We start from the raw sequence: 25,492 nt of genomic DNA, 5'->3' as shown, positions 1-25,492 counted from the left end.
TCTTTATTTACAAAATAATTCATGTTTTTGAGTTCACCAGAAAGCACATGTTCCAGATTTCTAAAAACCGAATATTGTGTATAAATTAAAGTGGTATTGAATATGTTAAAATTTTTTGTAACTTTAATTCTATATTTACAAAGTTATTAGCAGAAATTAAAATATTTCAATATATCCGAACGCTCACCCTAAAAATTTCTAACTTTTTACGAAAGTCTTATTTAACATGGTAACAATGACATATCGAAAAAGAAAAAACTTTAATATTATCAAAACCCATTTTTGTTCCACCGCTGGTCTACAGTGCAAGTAATATTTATACGTCATAATGCAGTGTGCTATCAAAATCGTTGCAGACTTATCTTGGTCTAACTCTAGTAATGAGTTTGGTTGTACTAGAGACGTAAAGCCTAATGGCGTTATTCATAAAAGTCTGTTCAAACCATAGACATAGTATATAAAAATAGTTATAGACGCGCCACCGAGCGACCGGGGACAGAGAAAGAATATTCATATAAAATTTGGGCAGCATAGGATTTTTTCTCTTTCACTCTTATAGATTTCGGTATTTCGCCATCGCCTCCTACCTATGATGTCACCCGGTCGGTGATAAGGACAAAGCATGGCACTATTTGTCTTTCCTCTTATAGGAATAGCATTAAAGTATCTTTCTCTATCAAAGTGTCAAGCCCTTGTTAACACTATAAGCCCATGATAATCGTTTCTCGTTATCCGGTAAATTGACACTTGTGTTTAATAGTTAGCATGGAGACTATATAAAGGAGCCAAATCTCTATGTATGAAAAGTGTCCATCAAAAAACAGTAATTAGGCGGCGCCACCATACACCGAAATACTACCAAAAACAACCTACGTAATTTGGTCGGGTTATTTATTGCCTTATGTCCCAGAGCCTAACTAGCGCCACCGGAGAGATTAGGAACTATTATTTCAAGCTGAAAGCGCTCACTTTCACAACAATTCTGCCATAAGTGATTGCGATCCTTTCTATACAATCCATAACTATAAGCCCATGATAATCGTTTCTCGTTATCCGGTAAATTGACACTTGTGTTTGATAGTTAGGAACAAAATTTGAAATAGGTTTGCTACGTTTTATGAGTAAAGGTCTAACCATAGAGTAACTTATACTAGAGCGGTACTGTCATAGTAAATTTTGTAACCCCAGTAAATTCACTGCCATCTGTCGACCAGTTTAAAACTAAAAATGAAGATTCATAAAAATAGGATAAAATGTATTTAAATATAAATAAATGATTTTTTTTATTTGCATTAATTATTTTTATGATTTTGACCCATGTTCTTTCACTGATATGCGTTAAAATTGTTAAATAACAAACGAAACCGTCAACGCCATCTATACGACAGTAGGCCAAAACTAGTAGCGCCCTCTGAACGAGAATCAAATTTTCTTGATTTTCGTGGCACTTTTTTTCCTTAGACTGTATCCATCTATTACGGAGTTATATCTATCTTTGGTCTAACAAAATTATGTAAACTGGAGTAAATGGCATGACACGGCGTCATACGGTGTTTTGTGGTAACTGAATAGTCGAACATGTACGGAGTGTTAGGGTCGGCAACGCGCATGTTGCTCCTCTGGAGTTGCAGGCGTCCATAGGCTACGGACACTGCTTAACATCAGGCGGGTCGTATGCTTGTTTGCCACCGACGTAGTATTAAAAAATACATTAGCTGTCAAAGTCGAAAACTAGCGGATATTATTATTTTTTAAACAATTCTTAGTTTAAAAATAGCTGCGTCACTGTTGTCTGATGTAAAAAATTGGTTGAAAAACGCTTAAGTAAACTTGAACTTGGCTCATTTCGTCAAAACACACATATCTGACATATCCGCCTTTCGCGACTCGTCCCCTCGCCATTCCGTCCAGTGTAAGCTTGATCTACAAACACCCATAGTTATTACTAATCTCAAGCTCATCTTACACTAGTAATGTATTTACAAAGTGCTTCGTGAAATGAGTAGGATATGCTATGCGCATGCGCACCATTTAGTGATCCGTCCGCGCCGCGAGCGGTCAAGTGGCCGTAGTGAGTTAGTGACCGTAGTGACTTTTGACCGGATCGGGAATAGTGTTGTAAGTACTATTACGTCTAAAACTGCGAAATTCGTGTACAGTTTTTTTGATGTATACTAACACCTATTGAAACTGTAATGTAGAGGCCCAACGGAGCCGACATGTCTCAGTGATAAAGGCTCCTTTTAAATATGTAGATTAAAAAAAAAAAAAGTACTATTGGTACTACTAATTCTGCATTAAACCGTTTAATGGTCCAGATAAAAAAAGGATTAAAGCCTCAACGCCTCTTTAAAGTCCCAGAAATTCGGCATAAAAAAAAAAAAACAGAAAGATGATTTTATAAGGTGGTCATTTCTGCCGTATAATATCCAAGGGGCACCATTCACTAACCCTATGGGGTTGGCAACTGTCAAAGGTTTGCAGAGATGGCGCCATCATAGCTTGCCCCTTTTTAGGGTTCCGTAGCCAAATGGCAAAAAACGGAACCCTTATGGATTCGTCATGTCTGTCTGTCTGTCTGTCCGTCCGTATGTTACAGCCACTTTTTTCCGAAACTATAAGAACTATACTTTTTAAACTTGGTAAGTAGATGTATTCTGTGAACCGCATTAAGATTTTCACACAAAAATAGAAAAAAAGCAATAAATTTTGGGGGTTTCTCATACTGGATTCTAAGCCTTCCAGTCACCCGGTTGACCTGGATTTTGACTGTTTTTTGTTGCGCTGGTTCTAGTTCGCGCCTCGGAAGAATTTGCACCCGTTTCTCGATGCAATGATAAAACAAAAAAAAACGTATATATAAATATATCCCTACACTCACCCCCGTGGCGCTTGTGCAGGTCTTCGTGGCTCCAGTTAAACTCCACTTTAAGTGTAACTTCACTTTTACTATCTTCACATCCAATGATCTTCTTTAAAGTATTTTAATAATAAAATTCACCGAATCACATTTAAAATCCGACCGCACGGAGCTCTGACATTTTCTTTCTTTTCTTCCATCAAATTCAAAATTCTGTTCCTTTTGTTTGTGTTATGCGCATGCCCCAAACGAGAGATATATATAAGATAAAAGGTGAGAATGAACGAGATGACAAAAGTGGCATAACGAAACAATTTAAGGATGCGTTCCGAATAGTTTGGTATTAAAACTAAACACATACTTAGAACTGAAACTCATTTTTTTTTATCAAACCCATACGTGTGGGGTATCTATGGATAGGTCTTCAAAAATGATATTGAGGTTTCTAATATCATTTTTCTCTAAACTGAATAATTTGCGCGAGAGACACTTCCAAATTGGTAAAATGTGTGCCCCCCTGTAACTTCTAAAATAAGAGAATGATAAAACTAAAAAAAATATATGTTGTACATTACCATGCAAACTGCCACCGAAAATTGGTTTGAACCAGATCTAGTAAGTAGTTTTTTTTAATACGTCATAAATCGTAAACCGCAATTTATTACCTTTTACTCACGTTTCACATAAAAAATACCATTGTTTAAATTGTGTAATGTACGGAACCCTCGGTGCGCGAGTCCGAATCGCACTTGGCCGGTTTTTCTATGAAATTTGGCTTAAAGGGCTGGCATCCAGGGCATTAAAAAAACAAAAATTTGACACAATTCTAGGGATTGACAGGGCAAGCTATGCTGGCGCCATATGCTAATTATTTCGAGACTTCCGGTTCGAACGCCATCTTGATAGTAGCCTCGTGATTAATTCCTTTATTTTTTGTTCATTAATATTGTTTAAAGTGTAATATCGATAGCTTTATTATACAGTAATCTAATTTGGTAGTGTGCAGTGAATGGAGAGTTAATCTCAAAGCGTGTTTAACCACCATTTTGGAGTCAACGGCCGGTAGTCCACGTGCTTCTCGTAAAATCCAGCTATCGGTTTTACGAGACAACAACAACAATAACTACCGAACAACGTCGTGCTCTAAGAGCATTTGGTATTTCTACCTCTAACCGTGTCTGGCTAGAGCCCTAGAGGCCCATAATTTTATTTACCGTACACTGGCTGAAGAAAATCTAGAAATATTAATTCGATCCCACGTGGATCCCACTTTCACGTTGGCGAAATCATCGACAGTACCGATGGAGCCATACTACTTAGATTGATTGATTGATAATTATTTCGACCGGCCAACATCAACATTCATTAAAATTATCAACTACATAAGTATTAAGTACATACTAGCTCCTGCTTGAGTAAAATCGTCTATTTAGAATTAACTTCCATAGCAAATTGTACACCCTTTTCATCTATTTAAGGGGTGAAATCCGGTTTAAATTTACCGCCTTTTTCTACTGACGAACTGTAGCTTGCCAAACAATATATTTTTATTTTTAAACAATATTAGTTAGGTACTACTTACAGTGTTACCATTACCAACTCTACCGAAGCACTAAAGTACAATGAAACAGAATACCTACTTTAACAATACACATAAAAACTAAACACTAATTTACTACAAAATCAAGAGCGGCACATCAATATCAAATTAAAATCAGAATTTTTAAGCACAAATGGCTCTTTAGCGAAATAAAACAGGTTATTCCTAAATCAAGTTTTTTATATCGCGTTGAATATTAAAATCACGCGTTAGTAACGTCAACGTCCATCCTTAAAAATACATATAAATTATATTCAAAAACATCTACAGAAAAAAAAATATTGACTTAAATAGGTATGTAAATACTAAATCAAGTTCTCCATCAATGCTCACGCTATTATATACTGTATGTGTGTGTATTAGGAGTATTATTAATTTTATATGTAAAAATGTTAATGGACATGTGTCACTTCGTCTTGATTTTTAATATCTAGTCCTTTGGTATTTTATTTGGGGTCCAAAGAGCTTATAAATAGATTAGAGGTAAATCAAAACTTGAAAAAGGTTATTCACTCATGTTATATTATGCCTCTTTCTGTAGTGAATCTTTTGAAGCCACACGAACCTACCTAATGTCGTAAAATTGGAGCGCAACTTCGATTGATGTACCTAAATGGATTGATGGGCCAAAATCTTAACGGAATGGTGGCCGCTTTCAGACGAAAGGAGTGCCTGGCGTCCGTTGGCTCGTTGGGTGGACGACATTCGGAAGACTGCGGGTCACTTCTGGATGAGATTGGCTCAGGACCGGGATAAGTGGCGTACTCGAAGAGAGGCCTATGCTCAGCAGTGGGCGATAGAAGGCTGATATGATGATGATGATGATGATGACCTCTTTAGCTATGGCGTAGGCTAGGTTAGAAAATTCGGGGACATAAGAGACAACTTTAATTTTTCATCATGTGAATGCCCCAAATACGAAACTAGAAGAAGCGATTGCCAATGTCATAGGCGAAAGAATCAATCGTTTTTTACACACTTTTATTTAGCTTCACTTCGTATATACCTGTAAAATTTTAACCACTTCCCGGTATCTGATTCAGTTGAAATTTGGAGTACTGTCGTAATTCCGGTGACAATGCAATGATATGCTAACATGGAGGTGTTGATGATGCAGCCGGTAGGTAGCCAAAGGAACTCCTCGATGGAAAAACACAAACACATCAAGTTTAGGCTCATTAGAAAGGTCTCAAGAAGTAATCGATAGACATGCAAATGAGAAGAAGTACAGTCAGCAATAAAAGTGTGTCACAAAAAATTTTTTTTTTTGACAGTTAAGTACTTGTTTCAGTGACACCTCATCAATGGGCGTCAATCAAAATTTCAATCGTCCACAATCGCGCAAATTGCGAATAACAATCATTTTAGTTGGGGTTGTAAAAGGTCAATGATGTGGTCAAAGGTGTCGTGCTCGTGAATTTGACAGTCTCGGGGTCGATTTAATGAATAAAAAACACGACTTTTACCGTCCTGGCCGAGCCGAAAAATCTGAATCGAGAATTGGTGTTTCGAGATCTCGAGTTCTCGACCGTCAGACTTTCGAGATCGAGATTAACCCCGACGACATCGAGATTAGACAAACTAACTAAAAATGTATCGTTTATAGTTGCTAGAATTGTATGAACAAATAAAGAGTTATTTCAATTCGCAGCTCCAATGAATTAGTGCTAATTCAGAATTACGAGTAATTGTTGATTTGATTTGAAAATTTTGAAACGTGTTAGTGTCAAACAATTTGTGTTTTGCTCTTTTTGCTGTGCGTAAAGTTGTTAACCGGATTTTTTAAGTATGTCACACTTGTTATACCTAGATACTAATAACGGTTAAGTAATAAGGTAAATAAAACAGATGACGCGTGCGTTATTATTAGCAAAGATAGATATAACTCCGTAATAGATGGATACAGTCTAAGGAAAAAACGTGCCTCGAAAATCAAGAAAATTTGATTCTCGTTCAGAGGGCGCTACTAGTTTTGGCCGACTGTCGTAGAATTAGAATTAAAACTATTTAATACAGTTCTACATGAACCCTGTAAGGGTATAGCAATATACTTAACACTAACTTATGACATAACATGCATCATAGGCATAAGCCAATTCCTAAAGAGTAGTGTATAATTTATAATGGTCACTCTTGTAACCTTTTTTTCAAACTTTTATCGGTGCCGGTAACGTTATTAGTCCATATTATCGTTAAAAAAATCATTTAATGTGTAGTATGCTTTTTTTACTAGGTAAGTTTTTAATGCATTTTTAAAGTTACTATAATTATTTATTTCTTTTATTTCGTTTGGGATTTTATTATATATTTTTATGGCCATGCCAAAGGGGCCTTTATGGATCATCTGCAAAGTAGAGTTTGGTGTGGCTAGTCTAGTTTTAGGTCGTAGGTTGGCCGATCGCGAGTATTGGGGAAAGAGGTTTTCATTATTCTTTACGAATAGACACACTTCCAGTATGTACATGGAGATTAAGGTCAGGATTCTTAACTTTATGAAGTGAGGTTTGCAGCTTTCCAGTTGATGAATGTTCACAAGGATCCTAACGCAGTGTTTTTGTAATAAAAAAAGATTGTGCACACTTGGACTATTACCCCACAGTATAATTCCATACTGTAATCAAGAGTGAGCATAGGCGTAGTATGCATTTGTGGCTATTTTTATGTCAGTACATTTTTTTAGGTGATATAGTGCGTAAATGAAGCTACTTAATTTGCTACTTATTTTATTTATGTGATCTTTCCAGTTAAGGGCTGAGTCTGAGTCAATGTTAACACCCAAGAATACCGTTGAACTTACTGATTCTATTTTATTATTGTTGTAAGAGTAATTAATGTTTAATGTTCGCTTTTGGAAAGGTTTAAATTGTATAATTTTAGTTTTTTCGTAATTAACTTGTAAGTTGTGGTCGCTGAGCCAGGTTACAACTTCTTTTAGATGGCGTATAGATGGCGTTGACGGTTTCGTTTGTTATTAAACAATTTTAACGCATATCAGTGAAAGAACATGGGTCAAAATCATAAAAATAATTAATGCAAATAAAAAAAAAACATTTATCTATATTTAAATACATTCTATCGTATTTTTATAAATCTTCATTTTTAGTTTTAAAGTGTGTCGACAGATGGCAGTGAATTTACTGGGGTTACAAAATTTACTATGACAGTACCGCTCTAGTATAAGTTACTAGAGTAACTTATTAGGTAATATCTAGTGACAAAACTTTGAGTGAGCAATGTTTTGGCTATAGTCTTTTATTTTCAACTGTAATATAAGAGTTCGACTAAGTTAACTTTGAGCAGAGTTGAACAGCACAAAGTGAGATAGACCTATTTATATTATTAGCTTGGACCCACTCTAACATGCGGCTTTATAATCTTCATTCAACAGTTTCACTGATCAAATAACCTATACAAAATTTAAGTGTGCCTATATTGATATTTACTATGAAGTAGTCGCTTTTCGGTGAAGAAAAACTTCGCAAGGAAACCGGACTAATGCCATAAGGGTTTCCCTTCTAAATTGCGAGGTCAGATGGCAGTCGCTTTCGTAAAAACTAGCACCTACGCCAATTCTTGGAGCTAGTTGATAAGCGGACCCCCAGGCTCCCATGTGCCGTGGCAAAACTCGGGGACAACGCCAGGTGGAGGATGATGATGATTAAGTTTTCTATAATATTTGAAGAGTTCTCTCAATTTCTCTAAGCGAATTAAATCTAAATTGGTGGACGAGGAGGTAGATATTTTACCAAAACAAGTTCCCGATTTCTATTCGATTAAAAATGTACCCGCCCCGATTAAAAATGTAGCCTCATTGACTGGTTCTTCTTCTTGTATGGGGGCCGCTAGACAATAAATCATTCACGTTATTAAGAACGAATCTATTGACATTCAGAATGAACCAAAATATAGCTAAGCTAACGAGTTCATACAGGTATTTAAGGTAATATTTTATCCACAGGAACTAGAAAACTCCGTACGCATAGCCGACGTCGAAAATTCAGCCATGAACCCAACCGCCCCCATCCTCGATTACTCCGAGGACCACGAGTTCGTCTCCGCTAACCAGCTGGACAACTACTATGCGGAGGAGGACCGAGTGGACGCTAAGGAGGAGGAGAGGAGGCGGCTCACCAAGGGTACAGCGCCGAGGACTGAGATGCAGAATTTTTATAGGGGGCAGAGTGTGTTTTTGACTGGTGGCAGCGGGTTTTTGGGGAAAGGTGAGTGCTTTGCATGGCTGTTTATATAGTTTTTGATAAGTACATGATATCCGATTCGAGCTGACTGGCCGAGGTGGCCGATACTTCAGGTTTCTATTTCTATCACGTGATTTCAACAATCACCCATCAATGAAAACGAAGTATCAGTCTCGGACCCGAACCGTTCTTAGCGTGATTCATCCTTAAAATTCAAATTAAGATGTGTTTTTTGCACGATAGAAAGTGTCACAAACATACAAAAACTAATTACTTAATCAATTTTGATAATATAATTGTATAAAGCAATTGCGTCAGTTGAAATAAACGAACTTATTTACTTGACCGCAAAAATATACTATTTCTAAAATAAATAACAAAATAGGAATAATTTTTTGGTGATGCATTTAGTAATTTTGTAATATGTCTGACAATTCTCCAAATTTCTAATTTAATACGTATTGTGGATAAACCTAAAAATCTGAAAATACCATCAGTAAAGTAGATTTTGACCTACATTATTAATAAACAACTTTGCTATAAACTGAAATAGATACACATCTATTTCAGTTCATAATTTATAAACTACTTAATAAACGCAAATCAAAATATTTATTAAAATAACTAACGTTGAAATAACTATATCTACTGTTAATTTTAGATCCGTTACGCTATAAACAACCGAAGAATACTTTATCTCACAATTCACATTTACTTTTTTTACTAACATACAAAAAGACGTGCACATATTGTGTACTAGCTTTTGCCCGCGACTTCGTCTGCGTGGACTTAGTAACCGCAGCTAGAGTAAGAATAGCGCCTGGAAAAAATCTAATAGCAATCATTCAATTTGAGCATAGCTATTGCTTACACAAATTATCAGGCATTTCATTAATTATCTCAATTCCATCCCGCTTTTGATCCTCTTAAGGGATGATTTTCGGGATAAAAACTATCCTATGTCCTTCTCCGGGACTCAAACTATCTCTATGCCAAATTTCAACTAAATCAGTTCAGCGGTTTAAGAGTGAAGAGGTAAGACACAGACAGACAGACAGACACAGACTTTCGCATTTATAATATTAGTATGTATTAATACCTTATAGCGCAACAATAAGGTTCACAAAAACAACGGCAGTTTATATTATTAAACATAAGTTTAATAGTTTTTACAATCTGAATCTTATATTTAGACTTTTAGGTTCATTATTGAATACTTAGATTGTTTTTCCTGTTTACCTGTAAGGCCATGAACCTAGGTTTAACAGTAAGAGTATCGCTGATATTTTGATAGATTGTTTGTCATTGAAGAAAAAACCGGCCAAGTGCGAGTCGGACTCGCCCGCCGAGGGTTCCGTACTTTTTAGTATTTTTTGTTATAGCGGCAACAGAAATACATCATCTGTGAAAATTTCAACTGTCTAGCTATCACGGTTCATGAGACACAGCCAGACGGACAGGCAGACGGAAAGAGGAGTCTTAGTAATAGCAATAGGGTACCGTTTTTACCCTTTGGGTACGGAACCCTAAAAATGAACGACGAGCCAAGGGCAACGACATTATTGAGCATGGTTAAGACAAAGATAAGTTAATAATAAGGATAAGGTGTGGATCAATTATAATCATAATATTTTTATTCAAAATAGTTTCTTACAGAACACTTTTTAAAAGTCAAAAAATTGTAGAGAATAATTAATAGTAATTGGCATTAAATATACAGGTATATTAAAAATATAATATATATATTTTTAACTATAAAACTCCCGTGAGAATCAAACATATTAGATTATTTTAAACCGGGTCACTCACGTATTATTAAGTCGAATAGCTCGACATGTTTTGGTCCAATTTACGAGGACCTACTTCACGGAGACACGACACGTCTTGACTGGTCGAGGGCGCGGCGTGTACTGCGGGCCAAAGCCCGACTAATATATATAATTTGTGTTCCTTGTTCAACTTGTTTGTATTTAAGTAAATAATTTATATAAACATAATAATATTATTATCTTGCATTATTATTTCTATATACCTAAGTACATTACAGAAATAAATGTTCAAATTCAAATTCAAAATGTTTTGTTTGCATAACAATATACAATATTTTGTTACTACTTAGGTACACGAAAAATGGGACTTCCGAACTACGAGTTATACCTGTTACCTGATATAATACAATATCGGTTTTAGGATATTGAGTAAAATGTATGTCGAAACCTTTGGGCCATGGTCATCAGACACCAGACAAGTTGTGAAAGAAATTTCAAATAAACTTGTCTGGGTGTCTGGCGATTTTCGAGCGGGCGAATATTTCGCTCAGCGGCTAAGTCTGGCAATCCAGCGGGGAAACGCAGCAAGCGTCCTGGGGACGATGCCCCATGCAACTTTAGGTTTTTAATATCTGTATTATGAAATTTGTATTGTAAATGTATCTCTTTATAGGGTATTTGATTGTATTTATAATAAATTATTTTACACCATTCACGAAATAAAGTACCAAAAGATTAATAGAGAAACGTAGACAGCAGTTATTTTTAGACATAATTTATGTTTTAAAACCCGTATAAAACTATAAAGAGTAGGTAATTTGGTTGTGACGTCACATGCTAGTGTTTCATATAAATTCCAATAGCAAAATCGTTTTGGCAGTTTGAAAAAAGAAACTGATTTGACTACTTAGTAGTCAAATACCCTATTGTATGGAGGAACCGTCTTCAACAGAAGGACTTGATGTCACGATTCTCTCGAGCATTGAGGTACCGACTGAAGAAGAAGATTTCTTTATTACTTAAGTTCAGTTATTTTTTGAATAACAATGAGTGCGGCTATATTTTTTTCAGTGTAAAAACGTAACGAGTTTAGTAATAAATTTTAAGCTTGGTCAATTAAGATCCATTTGCCATTGGAATTGGATATGGATGACATTGGATAATTAATTAGATATAAATGTTATTAATATCTCTATTTAAAGCAATAAAAGGTCAATGGAGAGAGCTATGCTCGGGGTTTCTCTGCGTGATAGAGTCAGAAATGATGATATCCACAGTAGAACTAGGGTCACCGACATAGCTCGCAGAATTGCAAACCTTAAGTGGCAGTGGGCGGGGCACATTGCTCGCAGAACTGATGGCCGGTGGGGCCGGAAGGTTCTGGAGTGGCGTCCGCGTACCGGAAGACGAACTGCTGGTAGGCCTCCAACAAGATGGAGCGACGACCTGGTGAAGGTCGCGGGAATTCGGTGGTTGCGAGCGGCACAGGATCGGTCGGAGTGGCGAGCCTTGGGGGAGGCCTATGTCCAGCAGTGGACGTCTATCGGCTGACATGATGATGATGATGATGAAAGCAATAAAACATTTTTTTTAATGCTACGATAGTAATCAGATTACGATGTGGCAGTAAAAAAATAACGCTTGAAATATCTTATTTTGTACTCGTCTCTGCTCGTAATATTATAATAAAATCTGCTTATGGCAAAACTTGCCATGTCATGATTAAACATGTATGTATAACAAGGTTGTGTCGGTTTCTGACATTGTAACTGTAGATATTATTTCGCATAAATTTACTATACCTACCTTTTAATTTTAAACGACGAAAAAACCGGCGACATGCACTTGCATGCATGCAGTGTCGGGCCACGCATAGATAATGGAGGGTTCCGTACCTTCATAGAATATAAAAAGCCATAGTCGCCAACAACCGGGCCAGGGATCCAGGGGCCTCAAGTCCGGGGCCGGTACGGGTAGGGATGGTCGTAACTCGTAATTGAGTCGTTGGGTGGACGACATTCGGAAGACTGCAGGTCACTTCTGGATGATATTGGCTCAGGACCGGGATAAGTGGCGTACTCGAAGAGAGGCCTATGCTCAGCAGTGGTCGATAAAAGGCTGATATGATGATGATGATTATGAAAAAGCCATACCAGCAAAAGTGCGTATCTTCCCGGCACGTACGTCCTTTTAATAAGAAGATAAGTAATAAAAACATTAATAGGTCAACCGATCACGTTAAAAATAATTGTCGTAAATTTTATTTATTATGTTTTATTTTCTTGATTTTTTTATATTTTTTGTATCCTCGTTCAAAAATTACACACATTAGTTTCTAATTTCAAAGTGATTATTCACGCTGAAAAACATTTTTTACTTTTAGCTACATGTGTCGAAAAAATACAGACTTAATTTTAACTTCTAAATTAAGTAGTGGCGCACAGAATACACCTGTTTTCCAAACATTCGATATTGCTTTGATATACGAACAGACGGACATGACGAAACTATAAAGATTCCGTTTTTGCCATTGTGGCTACGCCTACGGAACCCTAAAAACGCCCTTTTGCTCGCAGTCTTTTTTTAGTATCGTATGAAGGTAAGAAATTCTCCATGAGGTTTTTTATTTTCTTTAATCCACAGGCGGTTAAAACCCAGTATCGAATGACGTCAATCAGCGAAATCAAATCAAGGTTCAACGCAGTTGACGCGATACGTATGCTTACACACTTTCATGCTGCATAAAACTTAAATACAATTAAATGAATTAACTTTTTACTAATTACAGGTCTTTAACTATGTACAAAATTTTTGCAATTCGCTCAAACGTGTTCCTTTCAAAATCTTCAGAAGCTAGTTCCTTTGTGGTTTTATTACCGCTCTTGCTTCTGTCGTTTATAAGCAAAAGGAGACTTAGTGCCAGTTGCACCATCCGCACTTGACAGACTGATCAACGTCAATCGGCGCGCCGCGGCGGTTTACTATGAAACTTTCCATACAATGAAATTTAGCGAACTCTTTAACGATCACAAACATGGTGCAACCGACCCTTAATGTCTGTTGTCTATTTGTGAAGTCCGTTATTTTTTACCGAATGTTATTTATTAAATATTAGTAGGTACCTAAATAAATTCTTCTGAAAGGTTTGCGAGACTTCTCAAAAGTGGAAGATTATCGTTTTAGATCAAATCAAATCGTGACAGAATTTTAGTAAACATGGCAAAACTCGTTATGCTAATCAGTCGATTTTTAATCTTGGTCGAATTCTCGTTTGATTTGCTGTCACCATTATTTTATGCCTAATAGTGTCGTATTTGCAAATTCTGTAAATTCTTAAAAAAACTTAACAAACCTCTCTTAAATTTGACTCAAAATTACATAAACATTTTCTTTTTAAAGTTCAAAACATGAAATAAATCGCAGTTTCATGTTTCTTAACTGCTAAGCCAAAAATGCAATCAATATCTATTTATTTGTCTCGTATAAAATTTATATGCAATCACAATTTATATTTACCTATCTGTCTCGAATAAAACAGAGATTTCTTGCTTCGTTTTATTATACGATCCTGCCTTGCTTCGCTTGGTAATTTTTATCGCTTTAATAATTTTGTATTTTTGCATGAGTCGGTTGACAATCTACGTACTAAGTCGTTATGTATAAATTATGTTATGTATTTATGTCTGATCGATCTATTTACATTAATACAATCAAGAAGTCACAGGGTCAATTAATTTCAAAGTCAAATTGACGGTAACTTGCTCGAGTTATTTACACAGTATATAAACAAAAATGTACGATAACAAAATTGAATCATAAAATATACATTATAAAATCTACAATCAAATAAACTTTCTGTTATACTGACATTGACAAACATGTGACATTATTTAGTGCAGATAGAAAATCAGGAACTAGGTTTTGAGTAGAAAAAACGCCGAGTAGAGGTGAAATGATTTTAACGTAGATTAGATAAGTACAGTCATAATCATAATTAGGAATTAAACGAACTTACCTGTAAGTGAAGTTCGATTCTAATTATATGAACCGCACAAGGAAGTGTACGTTCAGAAATCTGATCCAGTGTGAATTCTCGTTTTTTTACTCTGAATTATTGCTCTAAAAGTCATGATCAAAGGCACGCTGATAGCGCCTACTACAAGTTAATTACATCATTGAAGAAGTTTGTGCGGGAAATATAATCATAATCATTTATTTGCACATAAAAAGGGTTTTACATAGATATTATAAAAGTTACATTGGTCTAGCCTTTTTAGCTGTTTTTGGCAGCATGCAAATGGGTCCTTATAATACATTAAATTTGTATTACATAAGACCACCTTAAATTAACTTAAATAATTACTAACTACATTAACTTAAATTAAACTAGAATAGGATGCACAATAAGTTAACTTTACAATACAATACAAATTACAATATAGTCCCAGCAATTGATAATAAAATAATTAAGTCCACGTATGCCATGGTAATAAATATTTATAATAATACATTTTACTAATATTAATTTTAAACATTATTATACGCAATATATTCATTAATCGAGTAGAATGATTTTGTCAGTAGCCATTTAAAAAGCGCTGTTTTAAATTTATTTAGTCAATGTATTAAATATAAAGGCGGAAAAGGTGCCAAATATATTGTATAAGTATACTGATCTAATCTTCACAACTTAAGTTAGGTACCTACCTAATTAATTAGTTTTTATAATGCGGGAGACGGAGGCTAAATTTTTAACCGACTTTAAAAAGAAGCTATTTTTGACGAAAAACTACGATTGGGTTAAGTTTTTTATACATTTTGCTCGTGTAGTGTGTAAGTCTTAACAAGCTACTGAGCAATACTTATCCGACCATCTCTGTATTATCTGACTATGTAGCAAGGTGTTATGATTTATCTAGTGCAATACTTAGCAACTTGCGATTAGAGATTTATATTTGTTCCAGTTACTGGCGCTAGTTCTGGCATGTTATTGATTGTTGAGGCGATTTAATTGAATTTAATACAGGCACAGAATAACTAATAGTACTACCGTAATTTACCGTAGGGTTGCATTGTAACTAGTATTTTTGTTTGTAACTTTGTTTTGACAAACGCACAGACGTAGGACGTCTGTGAAACGGAACACTTATGGGATCACTTCGGTCTTGCAAATCAGTTAAATGCGTTTTTCTCAGAGACCGTTTGACATAGATATTTAAAATTTGAAACAGTTATAGCAATTACCACCACTAATATTGTAAATAAGTCAAAACAGCTTATTTCTTATTTTTGTACATTTACCTGAGCTTGATAAATTGAAAAACGTTATATGCCTCTCTATCGCTCTTGCATATTCTTATTGCAAAATATATACATATGACACAGTGTTATTTGTAGTCGGTTTTGCTCCCTCACCTCAGTTCTTATATTAAAATATGTCAGTATCTTTAGATAGTTATTAATTTCGTTGTTCGAATAGGGCGTTTGTAGTTATAACTTTGTATAGACCACTAGATATAGTTAAGTAACTGTAATTAAATTAAATTATCTGTATTTCCCAGGTAGCAAAATGACGTCAAATGACGTCAGCGATAATACTGTTTTTATGCAACTAGCTACTAGGACTAGTAGAAAAAATAGTGTGTAAAACGCTTGGTGAGGGAACCAAAAGCGGACTTTTATCGGCGTAATTGTTTATACATATACTATTTGACATCTGTCATTTGTCCCATAGCCGACAGGCAGGCGCCGCTGTCGAGCACACAGCCCATATGTAAACATAGACATGTGCATGGTTTAACTTTGTGTTTTGCTTTATGTTTTACGTGTGTTTTATGCTTAGAGTGTTTTGCCGTTTTTGTTTTGCTTTCACAGATATTTCATCTGATAAAAGGTAAGTCCACTTTTTTTGTGTTATTACTTGTAGTTTGTTGTGTTTGACTGGTGACTGAGCATGACAATTATTTGTAAGATATCATTACGATAAAATATTTTAACTCGCAATATTTCTTCAATTAATCTTACCTGGGGGACGATTTTTGAATTTCGAGCGCTCTACTTTAAATTCTACTAAAAGAATTGGAAACGAGTGTCCAATACCACTACATTCCCAATTTCTATTGCTCGTATTTCCAAAATATCAATTCTCCGTTTTCCACCATTGTTCCACAGATTTTCGAGTGACGAAATCGAGCGCTCGAAATTCAAAAATCGGCCCCCTGCTTCGAAAACGTGTTACTTTTTGTTTCGGTTATTTTGTTTTTCCTGCTTGTATACTTTAAAAAACTAGAAAACTGTTTCTCTCTTTGAAATTGCTTTCCGATTCGTCTTCCATTTATAAAATTAAATAAGGAAGAAGCTGCCGTTAAAATCACCATTTGAACTTTCAAGATGTATACCTATTTTAAGATTTAGGACTGCTCCATCTAGTGTACAGTTTAGTAACTAAATATGTAATTCGAAATATTACAGTCTATATAATTACTATATCTATGTTTATATTTTTTTAGATGGGCGCATCAGTCTAAAGGCAAGCAGAGTGGTAGAAAAAGTGGTACTTTAGACCTTTTAATAGTTCCTTTAAATTTTGTCTTTGATTATAACATGTTTAATTTTAATCTGACATTTTGTATGATCGTTAACAAGTGAGGTATACGTGTATGTATTCAACAATCAAAATATTATTGCTTAATTGACTAAAATCATAATTTGACTATGTAATTTCCTGCAGACTTAAGTAAAGCCAAAATGTATTTAAATTTATTTATTAGCTGGGTGATTGTTTAAGTACCTATAGTCTGTAAGTTTCAATAAATAATTTATTTAAACCAAGCATTGTTTTGTTTTATTATACCGATCTCAATGAGGACTATCGTTTTTTTGCTCACCAGTTGGCGCCTCTGTTGATGGTGGTCCAAAAGACCAAAGATAGATATAACTCCGTAATAGATGGATACAGTCTAAGGAAAAAACGTGCCTCGAAAATCAAGAAAATTTGATTCTCGTTCAGAGGGCGCTACTAGTTTTGGCCTACAGTCGTATAGATGGCGTTGACGGTTTCGTTTGTTATTTAACAATTTTAACGCATATCAGTGAAAGAACATGGGTCAAAATCATAAAAATAATTAATGCAATAAAAAAAAATCATTTATCTATATTTAAATACATTCTATCGTATTTTTATAAATCTTCATTTTTAGTTTTAAAGTGTGTCGACAGATGGCAGTGAATTTACTGGGGTTACAAAATTTACTATGACAGTACCGCTCTAGTATAAGTTACTCTATGAAAAGACTAAAGAACAGCTGTCAGTTATTGAAGTGACAAGTGACATTTGACATTTCGAAGTATGGAAAAGACCACCATATACACTAGCGGCCCTAGCGGCGAATTCATACGCGTTAGCCCTCATCTGAAATGACATTTAGCGACGAGTAGCAATAACTCTTAAAAACTGATTTTAATTAAGAAATTGATATACTTTTTAATGAATTTTTCACACACCAAATATTGTTGGCAACTTCAGGAGCAAAACTATGATTTTGTGTGACGTCTCGAATATACAGTGTGGAAAAAAATAATGGGCCCTGGAGGGAGATAAAACCTTAAGTTAGCTCATTTTACTTTTGGGAAATATTCATTTATTTTTATAAAGAAACAAAACTACATTTAAAGTTTTTTTTAAATTGTTCGATTCCCAGACGATACAAAGGAATTAAAAAAAAAATGTAAATTTTGTTTTTTTTTAAATAAAATAATGTTTCCTTTCAGTAAAATTACCTAACTTAAGGTTTTAAGGCACTTTCCCTCCAGGGCCCATTAATTTTTTCCACCCTGTATTTTGTCCCGTCGAGGGTAACTTTTTGGAAACTCCTTGATAGCAAGAAGGATATAACATTATAGAGCGGTACTGTCATAGTAAACTTTGTAACCACAGTAAATTCACTGCCATCTATCGACACACTTTAAAACTAAAAATGAAGATTTATAAAAATACGATGTATGTATTTAAATATGGATTTTTTTTTTTATTTGCATTAATTATTTTTATTATTTTGACCCATGTTCTTTCACTGATATGCGTTAAAATTGTTAAATAACAAACGAAACCGTCAACGCCATCTAAACGAGAATAGGCCAAAGGTGGTATTGGTATTGGTGGTAGCGCCATCTGTGCGAGAATCAAATTTTCTTGATTTCCGAGGCAGGTTTTTTCCTTAGACTATTCATCCTACACGGGGTTATGTAGGTCTGGCCAAGTGGCCATACTGAACTGCTACTGACATCTACTGGTGAGTAGTAAGTATTATCAAAGAGAATTAAGAAGACATATAGATAATATTGTCTTCGGTTACCGCGATAGTTACTCATGAAATAAAACTATGAAAACGGATTATATCGCGTATATTGAATTTATAATACATCCCGACGTTTCGAACTCTTTACAGCGTTCGTGGTCAACGGGTGACTGAGGAAAAATTACAAAGTGCAGTCAGTCACCCGTTGATCACGAACGCTGTAAAGAGTTCGAAACGTCGGGATGTATTATAAATTCAATATACGCGATATAATCCGTTTTCATAGTTTTATTTCATAAGACATATAGAGTTACAGTAATAACATAGAGTAACTTATACTAGAGCGGTACTGTCATAGTAAATTTTGTAACCCCAGTAAATTCACTGCCATCTGTCGTCACACTTTCAAACTAAAACTGCCGAATTGCAGACGAGGGGACGCTCGACCTTGATCGCGAACGTTCTTGTATCTTCTTCTGCGATCTTCTTATTCTATCTTCCAATTTACAATTGGGTCACTCTTCTTTACATATTTTAAGGAGTTTCGTGTCCTTTTTAAACAAAACTATATTTTAATAGAAAGTCAAGACCGTTTGGCAAACATGACAAACGACAATGAGGTGACACTGACAGGTGTCTTAGGCGGGAAGTAGGAAGTGTACGTTCAGAAATCTGATCCAGTGTGAATTCTCGTTGAAAATTTTTCATTTTTACTATGAATTATTGCTCTAAAAGTCATGATCAAAGGCACGCTGATAGCGCCTACTACAAGTTAATATCATCATGAGAAGTTTGTGCGGTGAAATATAATAAAAATACGATAAAATGTATTTAAATATGGATAAATGATTTTTTTTATTTGCATTAATTATTTTTATGATTTTGACCCATGTTCTGTCACTGATATGCGTTAAAATTGTTAAATAACAAACGAAACCATCAACGCCATCTATACGACAGTAGGCCAAAGCTAGTAGCGCCCTCTGAACGAGAATCAAATTTTCTTGATTTTCGTGGCACGTTTTTTCCTTAGACTGTATATTCATCTATTACGGAGATATCTATCTTTGGTATTAAGTAATAACATATACTAATCTATGCATAGAACAACGTCCCATAATAATACATAATCTTTAGATTTATGATTTTTGTGCGCACCTTAGGGCATAAGGACCCTTTTTAACTTAATTTTGAAAACAATTTTAACATAGAAATACTTAACATATACGAGTGAAACTAAGCTAGAAAGACACGCCTATTCCTACATTTTAATATTACGCAGAAAAGAAAGAAAAATATAGTTTTGAAGTATTTTACAAAAACGTTCATATCTCCGTAGGTAACTAGAAATGAGCATAGGACCCTTCTATGGAAAGGCACGTATAGGTATATATTGGTTGGTCAAGCAAATCTTGTCAGTAAATAAGAACAAAAAAAAACTATACTCATCCTATTCTTTTGGGTGCTAGTACAAAGATAGTATGATTCTCTCCGTCTATGTTTGAAATGAGACAGTCCTTTGACAAACTATATCAATATCAGTAAAATCATCTTTGTCCGCCGGCCTAGCTACACTTGTAACCAATCAAATAATTCCTAATTAAAAAGTCAAGGTCACAGTGACCTGTTGAAGGCAAATTTTCCAATTAAGGAATTATTTGATTGGTTACGAGCATCGCTAGGTCGGTGGACAATGATGATTTTACTACATTCTTAACGCGTACGAACCGCAGACCGCAGGCCACAGACCGGTCGTCAAACCATATGTTGCTACTCGCTCTACGTCGGTGGCAAACAAGCATTCGGCCCGCCTGATAGTAAGCAGTCTCCGTAGCCTATGTACGCCTGCAACTCCAGAGGAGTTATATGCGCGTTGTCGACCCTAACACTCCTGGCAACCTTACTCACCGGCAGGAACACAACACTGTGAGTAGGGTCTAGTGTTATTTGGCTGCTGTTTTCTGTAAGGTAGTAACTTCCCCAGTTGGGCTCTGCTCTAGATCTGGAATGACATCCGCTGTGCTGTGCCCTACGATACAAAGCGAGATGTCATTCACAGTGCCCATACCTCTCTTTTGGACGTATTTTAAGGACATACTCGGGTCCGGACGTAGTTTAAGGACATACCCGGGTCCAGATGTTGATTTGGTTGTACCACTAGATGGCGCTGATATCAATATTCCATTTATTACAGTTACAATTGAAAAGCTTCTACGCTCGTGTCCAGACATCGAGAACATCTACGTGCTGATCCGGAGCAAGAAAGGAAAAGATCCAAAAACTAGACTCAATGAAATGCTGGACGATTTTGTAAGTTAGCCGTTTTTACAAGCTTTTATTTAGATTCACCTGTCTCGGTCTGTAATCAAATCTAGGGATGAAAATTCCGGAAAAAATCAAAATTTCGTTTTTTTCGGTTTATTTCCAGTTCTATTCGAAAAATTGAATAAGTCACACACAATGCCACTGACTTTTGAAATTTTCCCGGTTTTTTCAACGCTAATTAAATCTTGCAAGTTAAATTTGACCCATTTCCCGGATTCCGATGAAGCTGAAAATTTTGCATACACATGTAAGAACTTATGCCTTTTGTAATAAGGAACACCGATGGACAGTTAACAGTGTGGGCGATGATACAGTCGCATCAGATATATCGGAGCGACCGAGGTGCTCACAAATATCTGAACACGCACTCTAACGCCTTGCCAATGGGGTTGGCAACTGTCAAAGGTTTGCAGAGATGGCGTCATCCAGAGCATTAAAAAAACAAAAATTTGACAATTCTAGGGATTGACAGGGCAAGCTATGCTGGCGCCATCTGCTAATTATTTCGACCGGCCATCCCCATAGATGCGTGTTCAAATATTTGTGAGCACCTTGGCTGCTCCGATGTATCTGATGGCGATTGTACCATCGAGCTGATCTGATCGAGACAGGGGGTGGAGATAAGAACTGTGATAAAACAACACAACCTAATTGTGTTTGTGGTTTTTAGAATTGTCTCGATGAGTATTAGTTGCCCGTGGAAATAAAAGTAGAGTCAGCGATAATAACTTGTCCCAAACATAAATCTTTTGCCAAAAGCTTATTTTACACAATTTGTTCAATGCAGCTGTTCCAGAGAGCTCACCAAGAGAACCCCAAAGGGATTTTCAAGGTCATCCCCATCGTTGGTGACATGGAGCTGCCAGGGCTTGGCATCAGCGAAGAGGACAGGAAGATAATTATCAGCAAGGTAAGAAAGAGATAAATATAGATCATCGGTTGTGAAAAGTGGCATTTTTCATTGAAAAACTTCGCGCGTCGATTGGCCTGACACTCTTTGATAGAGAAAGATAGTCTTGTTGCGATTCCTATAAGAGGAAAGAGAAAATAGTGCCATGCTTTGTCTTTATCACCGACCGGGTGGCATCATAGGTAGGAGGCGATGGCGAAATACCGAAATTTATAAGAGTGAAAGAAAAAAAAACCTATGCTGCCCAATTTTTATATGAATATTCTTTCTCTTACCCCCGGTCGCTCGGTGGCGCGTCTATAACTACTTGTATATACTATGTCTATGGCTTTTTTATATCACGATGTCAAAGTTTCTGAAGTCAGGTTCGTACATATAGTAAAACTGCTTATGCCCGCGACTTCGTCTGTATGGAATAATGATAATGATTGATAAAAACTACCCTATGTCCTTCCCCGGGCCTCAAACTCCATACCTAATGTCATCTAAATTGGTTTATCCGTTTAAGCGTATGATGTAACAGACAGAAGGACAGAGTTACTTTCGCATTTATAATACCTATTAATAGAATAGAATAGAAATATTTATCAGTACGGTTTTTACTCACTATTATTTTTAGTCGCTTTTGCACGACGTACAACCGCCGCGGACACTCGTGCCTGAGGATGGATTCCCAAAGAATCCGAAACATGTCGCCAAAAGGGACTAAAAATAATAGTGAGTAAAAACCGTACTGATAAATATTTTGAAATATGTCTCACGATAGTTTAAGTGCGAGAATAGAATAGAAATCATTTATTCAGACAACACATCAATACAACACATATATAGCAAATACAAGACAAAGATAAACAAAGCAGTAGAAACAGAGATGTGAAGCCGAAATGGTCTCCACTCAGCAACTTAATAGTTATCGGAGTCCCTGAGTGACTTCTGACTAATTCACATTCAGAGTCCATATGAAAAGGTATCCTGTTTATTTGTTCAACAGAAATATGAGTTCTTCCTTCTTTCCACTAGTTGTCGCCACTAAACTAACAACCACGCCATCTATCCACAGGTGACGATAATAATCAACGCCGCAGCCACTGTAAAGTTCGACGAAAAACTTTCAATAGCAACCAATATCAACGTGCGGGGTGCGAGAGAAGTTCTCGCACTAGCTAAGGAGTGTAAGCACTTGAAAGCGCTGACACACATTTCGACTGCATTCTCACATACACACGTCAAGTGCGTGGAGGAGAGGTGAGCTGATTTCAGCGCCATCTAGTAAATGTTGGAACTGTTTGTCAAAGAAATATGGGATAATTTGTAAACCAGACTGTTCACTGTATACATTAATTACCCAAAAAAAAATCCCCAGTAGCTTTTGTTCCATTCGCGTTTTTCCCTTTTCTGCTTTTAAACCAGGCGTTTATTTTTTCAGTAGTTAATTTAATCACACGCGTATGTCCCAGTCGATTTCGATCGACTTAATAGTGTAACATACGCGTGTGACTAAATTAACTACTGAAAAAGTAAACACCTGGTTAAAAAGCAGAATGGAGAGAACGCGAATGGAACAAAAGCTATTGGAGAACAAAAATTTTGGGTAGCAAATCTAAACAGTCGCCAATGTCGCCAGGCATGCAAAATATTGTTTTAGTCCTGTAAAAGGCTAAGGTAATCGAATTCAAAAGTCTTCCCCTGTATGATACCACATCTCGACTGTTTTATAAATGAAGCTTTTAATTAGTTACTTAACAACCCAAAAATATATAATAAACCATGTTTTATTTGTGTTCCAGATTCTACGAACCCCCCATGTCCGTGGATGCGCTAGAAGCAATCTCGCAGATTGATGAAAACCTACTCGAAGATATCACACCCAAGTAAGCAATCCATTTACGATTAATTTATCAAACAAACCTTACTGCGGTTTATACGTAGGCGAACAAGTCGAACAACACACGAACGCGAAGCGGCGCGGCGCAGCGCGGAGCGGAGTGGATACCTAATACCTACAGAAGTGTCCTACGTGGGAGATTCGTTGCGAACGCAATCGCCTTGTAGGGCCCGCAGCACCGCGCCGCTTTGCGGTTGCGAGTTGTTCGCTTACGTAAGACGCTGCGTAGCAAGTAAGTAGCTTATGTCATATCGTATCGTATATTGTGATGAGACAAATATGTAGTAGGTATGAGTATGACAGCTCACACATTACAAAGAATTATACATGCATACATCTCGTCATTGGCCATAAAAAGTGCCAGTGCCAGCGCAGGTGGCTTAACTGGAGCACAGAGCGGACACGCTATACATAAAAAATCACTTGCGTTTCTATGTGTGAACAGCACGTCTGTACCGTCATAGTGTGAGTAAGTTGAGTGGCCGGCAAACTGCCGTCAATCTGCTGTCGCGGGGCGAGGTAATTCGAGTCGGAGCGGGGCGGTGCGTGGCCGTTCTGTATGATAATACCATAGAGTAACCAAAGATGGCAGTGAATTTACAGTGGTTACAAAATTTACTATGACAGTACCGCTCTATCTTATTATATCCTCTTTGGAGTAACTTATACTAGAGCGGTACTGTCATAGTAAATTTTGTAACCCCAGTAAATTCACTGCCATCTGTCGACACACTTTAAAACTAAAAATGAAGGTTTATAAAAATACGATAAAATGTATTTAAATATGGATAAATGATTTTTTTTTATTTGCATTAATTATTTTTATGATTTTGACCCATGTTCTTTCACTGATATGCGTTAAAATTGTTGAATAACAAACGAAACCGTCAACGCCATCTATACGACAGTAGGCCAAAGCTAGTAGCGCCCTCTGAACGAGAATCAAATTTTCTTGATTTTCGAGGCACGTTTTTTCCTTAGACTGTATCCATCTATTACGGAGTTATATCTATCTTTGATAATACTATTACCACCTATTACTTATTCTGTGGCTGGAGGACCGCAATTTCCACACCAGAGGTCGTGGGTTAGAAATGTTAGAATCCCGGCTAAGACCAACAAGCAATTGTCTCTTTACCTATTGGTTGGCACGTGGGTGGAGATCGAAGGAGTCAGGCAGGAGTCGGAGAGAAAACAGCGTGTATTGAATGGTGTCTATTCGTAAAGTGAGAGTACAATTTTATTATTACTTTCTTAAAACCTAGATATTAATTAAGGCGCCACCTATGGGCCTATTCTTGAACTACGTGCCCTAGCGGGTGCGTAGAATCGTGTAGAATATAAGCCATCGAGGGTTCATATTCATATTCATATATTTATTGATAAAGTAAATTACAATCAATATAGAGTAGAGAGGTTGTCCCATAGATGGCGCCTGTTAACACGAGTTGACCTATTGCATCCTCTTGTTTCCAGACTTCTCGGCAACTACCCCAACACCTACTGCTTCACCAAAGCCATCGCGGAGGAGGCCATGCGAAAATTCGGAGAAGGCATGCCAATCTGCATCGTCAGGCCCTCTATAGGTGAGTTCTACGCTAAAATAATAGTTGGGCTTGTAAAATAAAGAGCGGAATTCATAATTTGAAT

The 25,492-nt window shown here is 36.3% G+C and overlaps 1 protein-coding gene across 2 annotated transcripts in view; it reads left to right on the top strand.

The window, feature by feature from the left end:
* Positions 1-25,492, top strand: part of LOC134753506 (fatty acyl-CoA reductase wat-like) — a 53,289-nt gene that overhangs the window by 20,307 nt on the left and 7,490 nt on the right. The window contains exons 1-7 of one of the 2 annotated variants that reach the window (XM_063689402.1): positions 2,040-2,118; positions 8,419-8,680; positions 20,917-21,032; positions 21,835-21,957; positions 23,018-23,202; positions 23,745-23,828; positions 25,319-25,428. In XM_063689402.1, coding sequence (XP_063545472.1) covers positions 8,464-8,680; positions 20,917-21,032; positions 21,835-21,957; positions 23,018-23,202; positions 23,745-23,828; positions 25,319-25,428 — 835 coding nt within the window. In that variant the 5' untranslated portion in view covers positions 2,040-2,118; positions 8,419-8,463. Of the gene's footprint in view, positions 1-2,039; positions 2,119-8,418; positions 8,681-20,916; positions 21,033-21,834; positions 21,958-23,017; positions 23,203-23,744; positions 23,829-25,318; positions 25,429-25,492 lie in introns of those variants that run through there. The other variant, XM_063689401.1, reaches the window with a different exon arrangement.

This window comes from Cydia strobilella, chromosome 27, assembly GCF_947568885.1.
Source record: "Cydia strobilella chromosome 27, ilCydStro3.1, whole genome shotgun sequence".
In the NCBI taxonomy this organism is placed as follows: Eukaryota; Metazoa; Arthropoda; class Insecta; order Lepidoptera; family Tortricidae; genus Cydia; species Cydia strobilella.
Note: the sequence above shows the minus strand (reverse complement) of the source record. Positions and strands in the feature narration are given on the sequence as shown.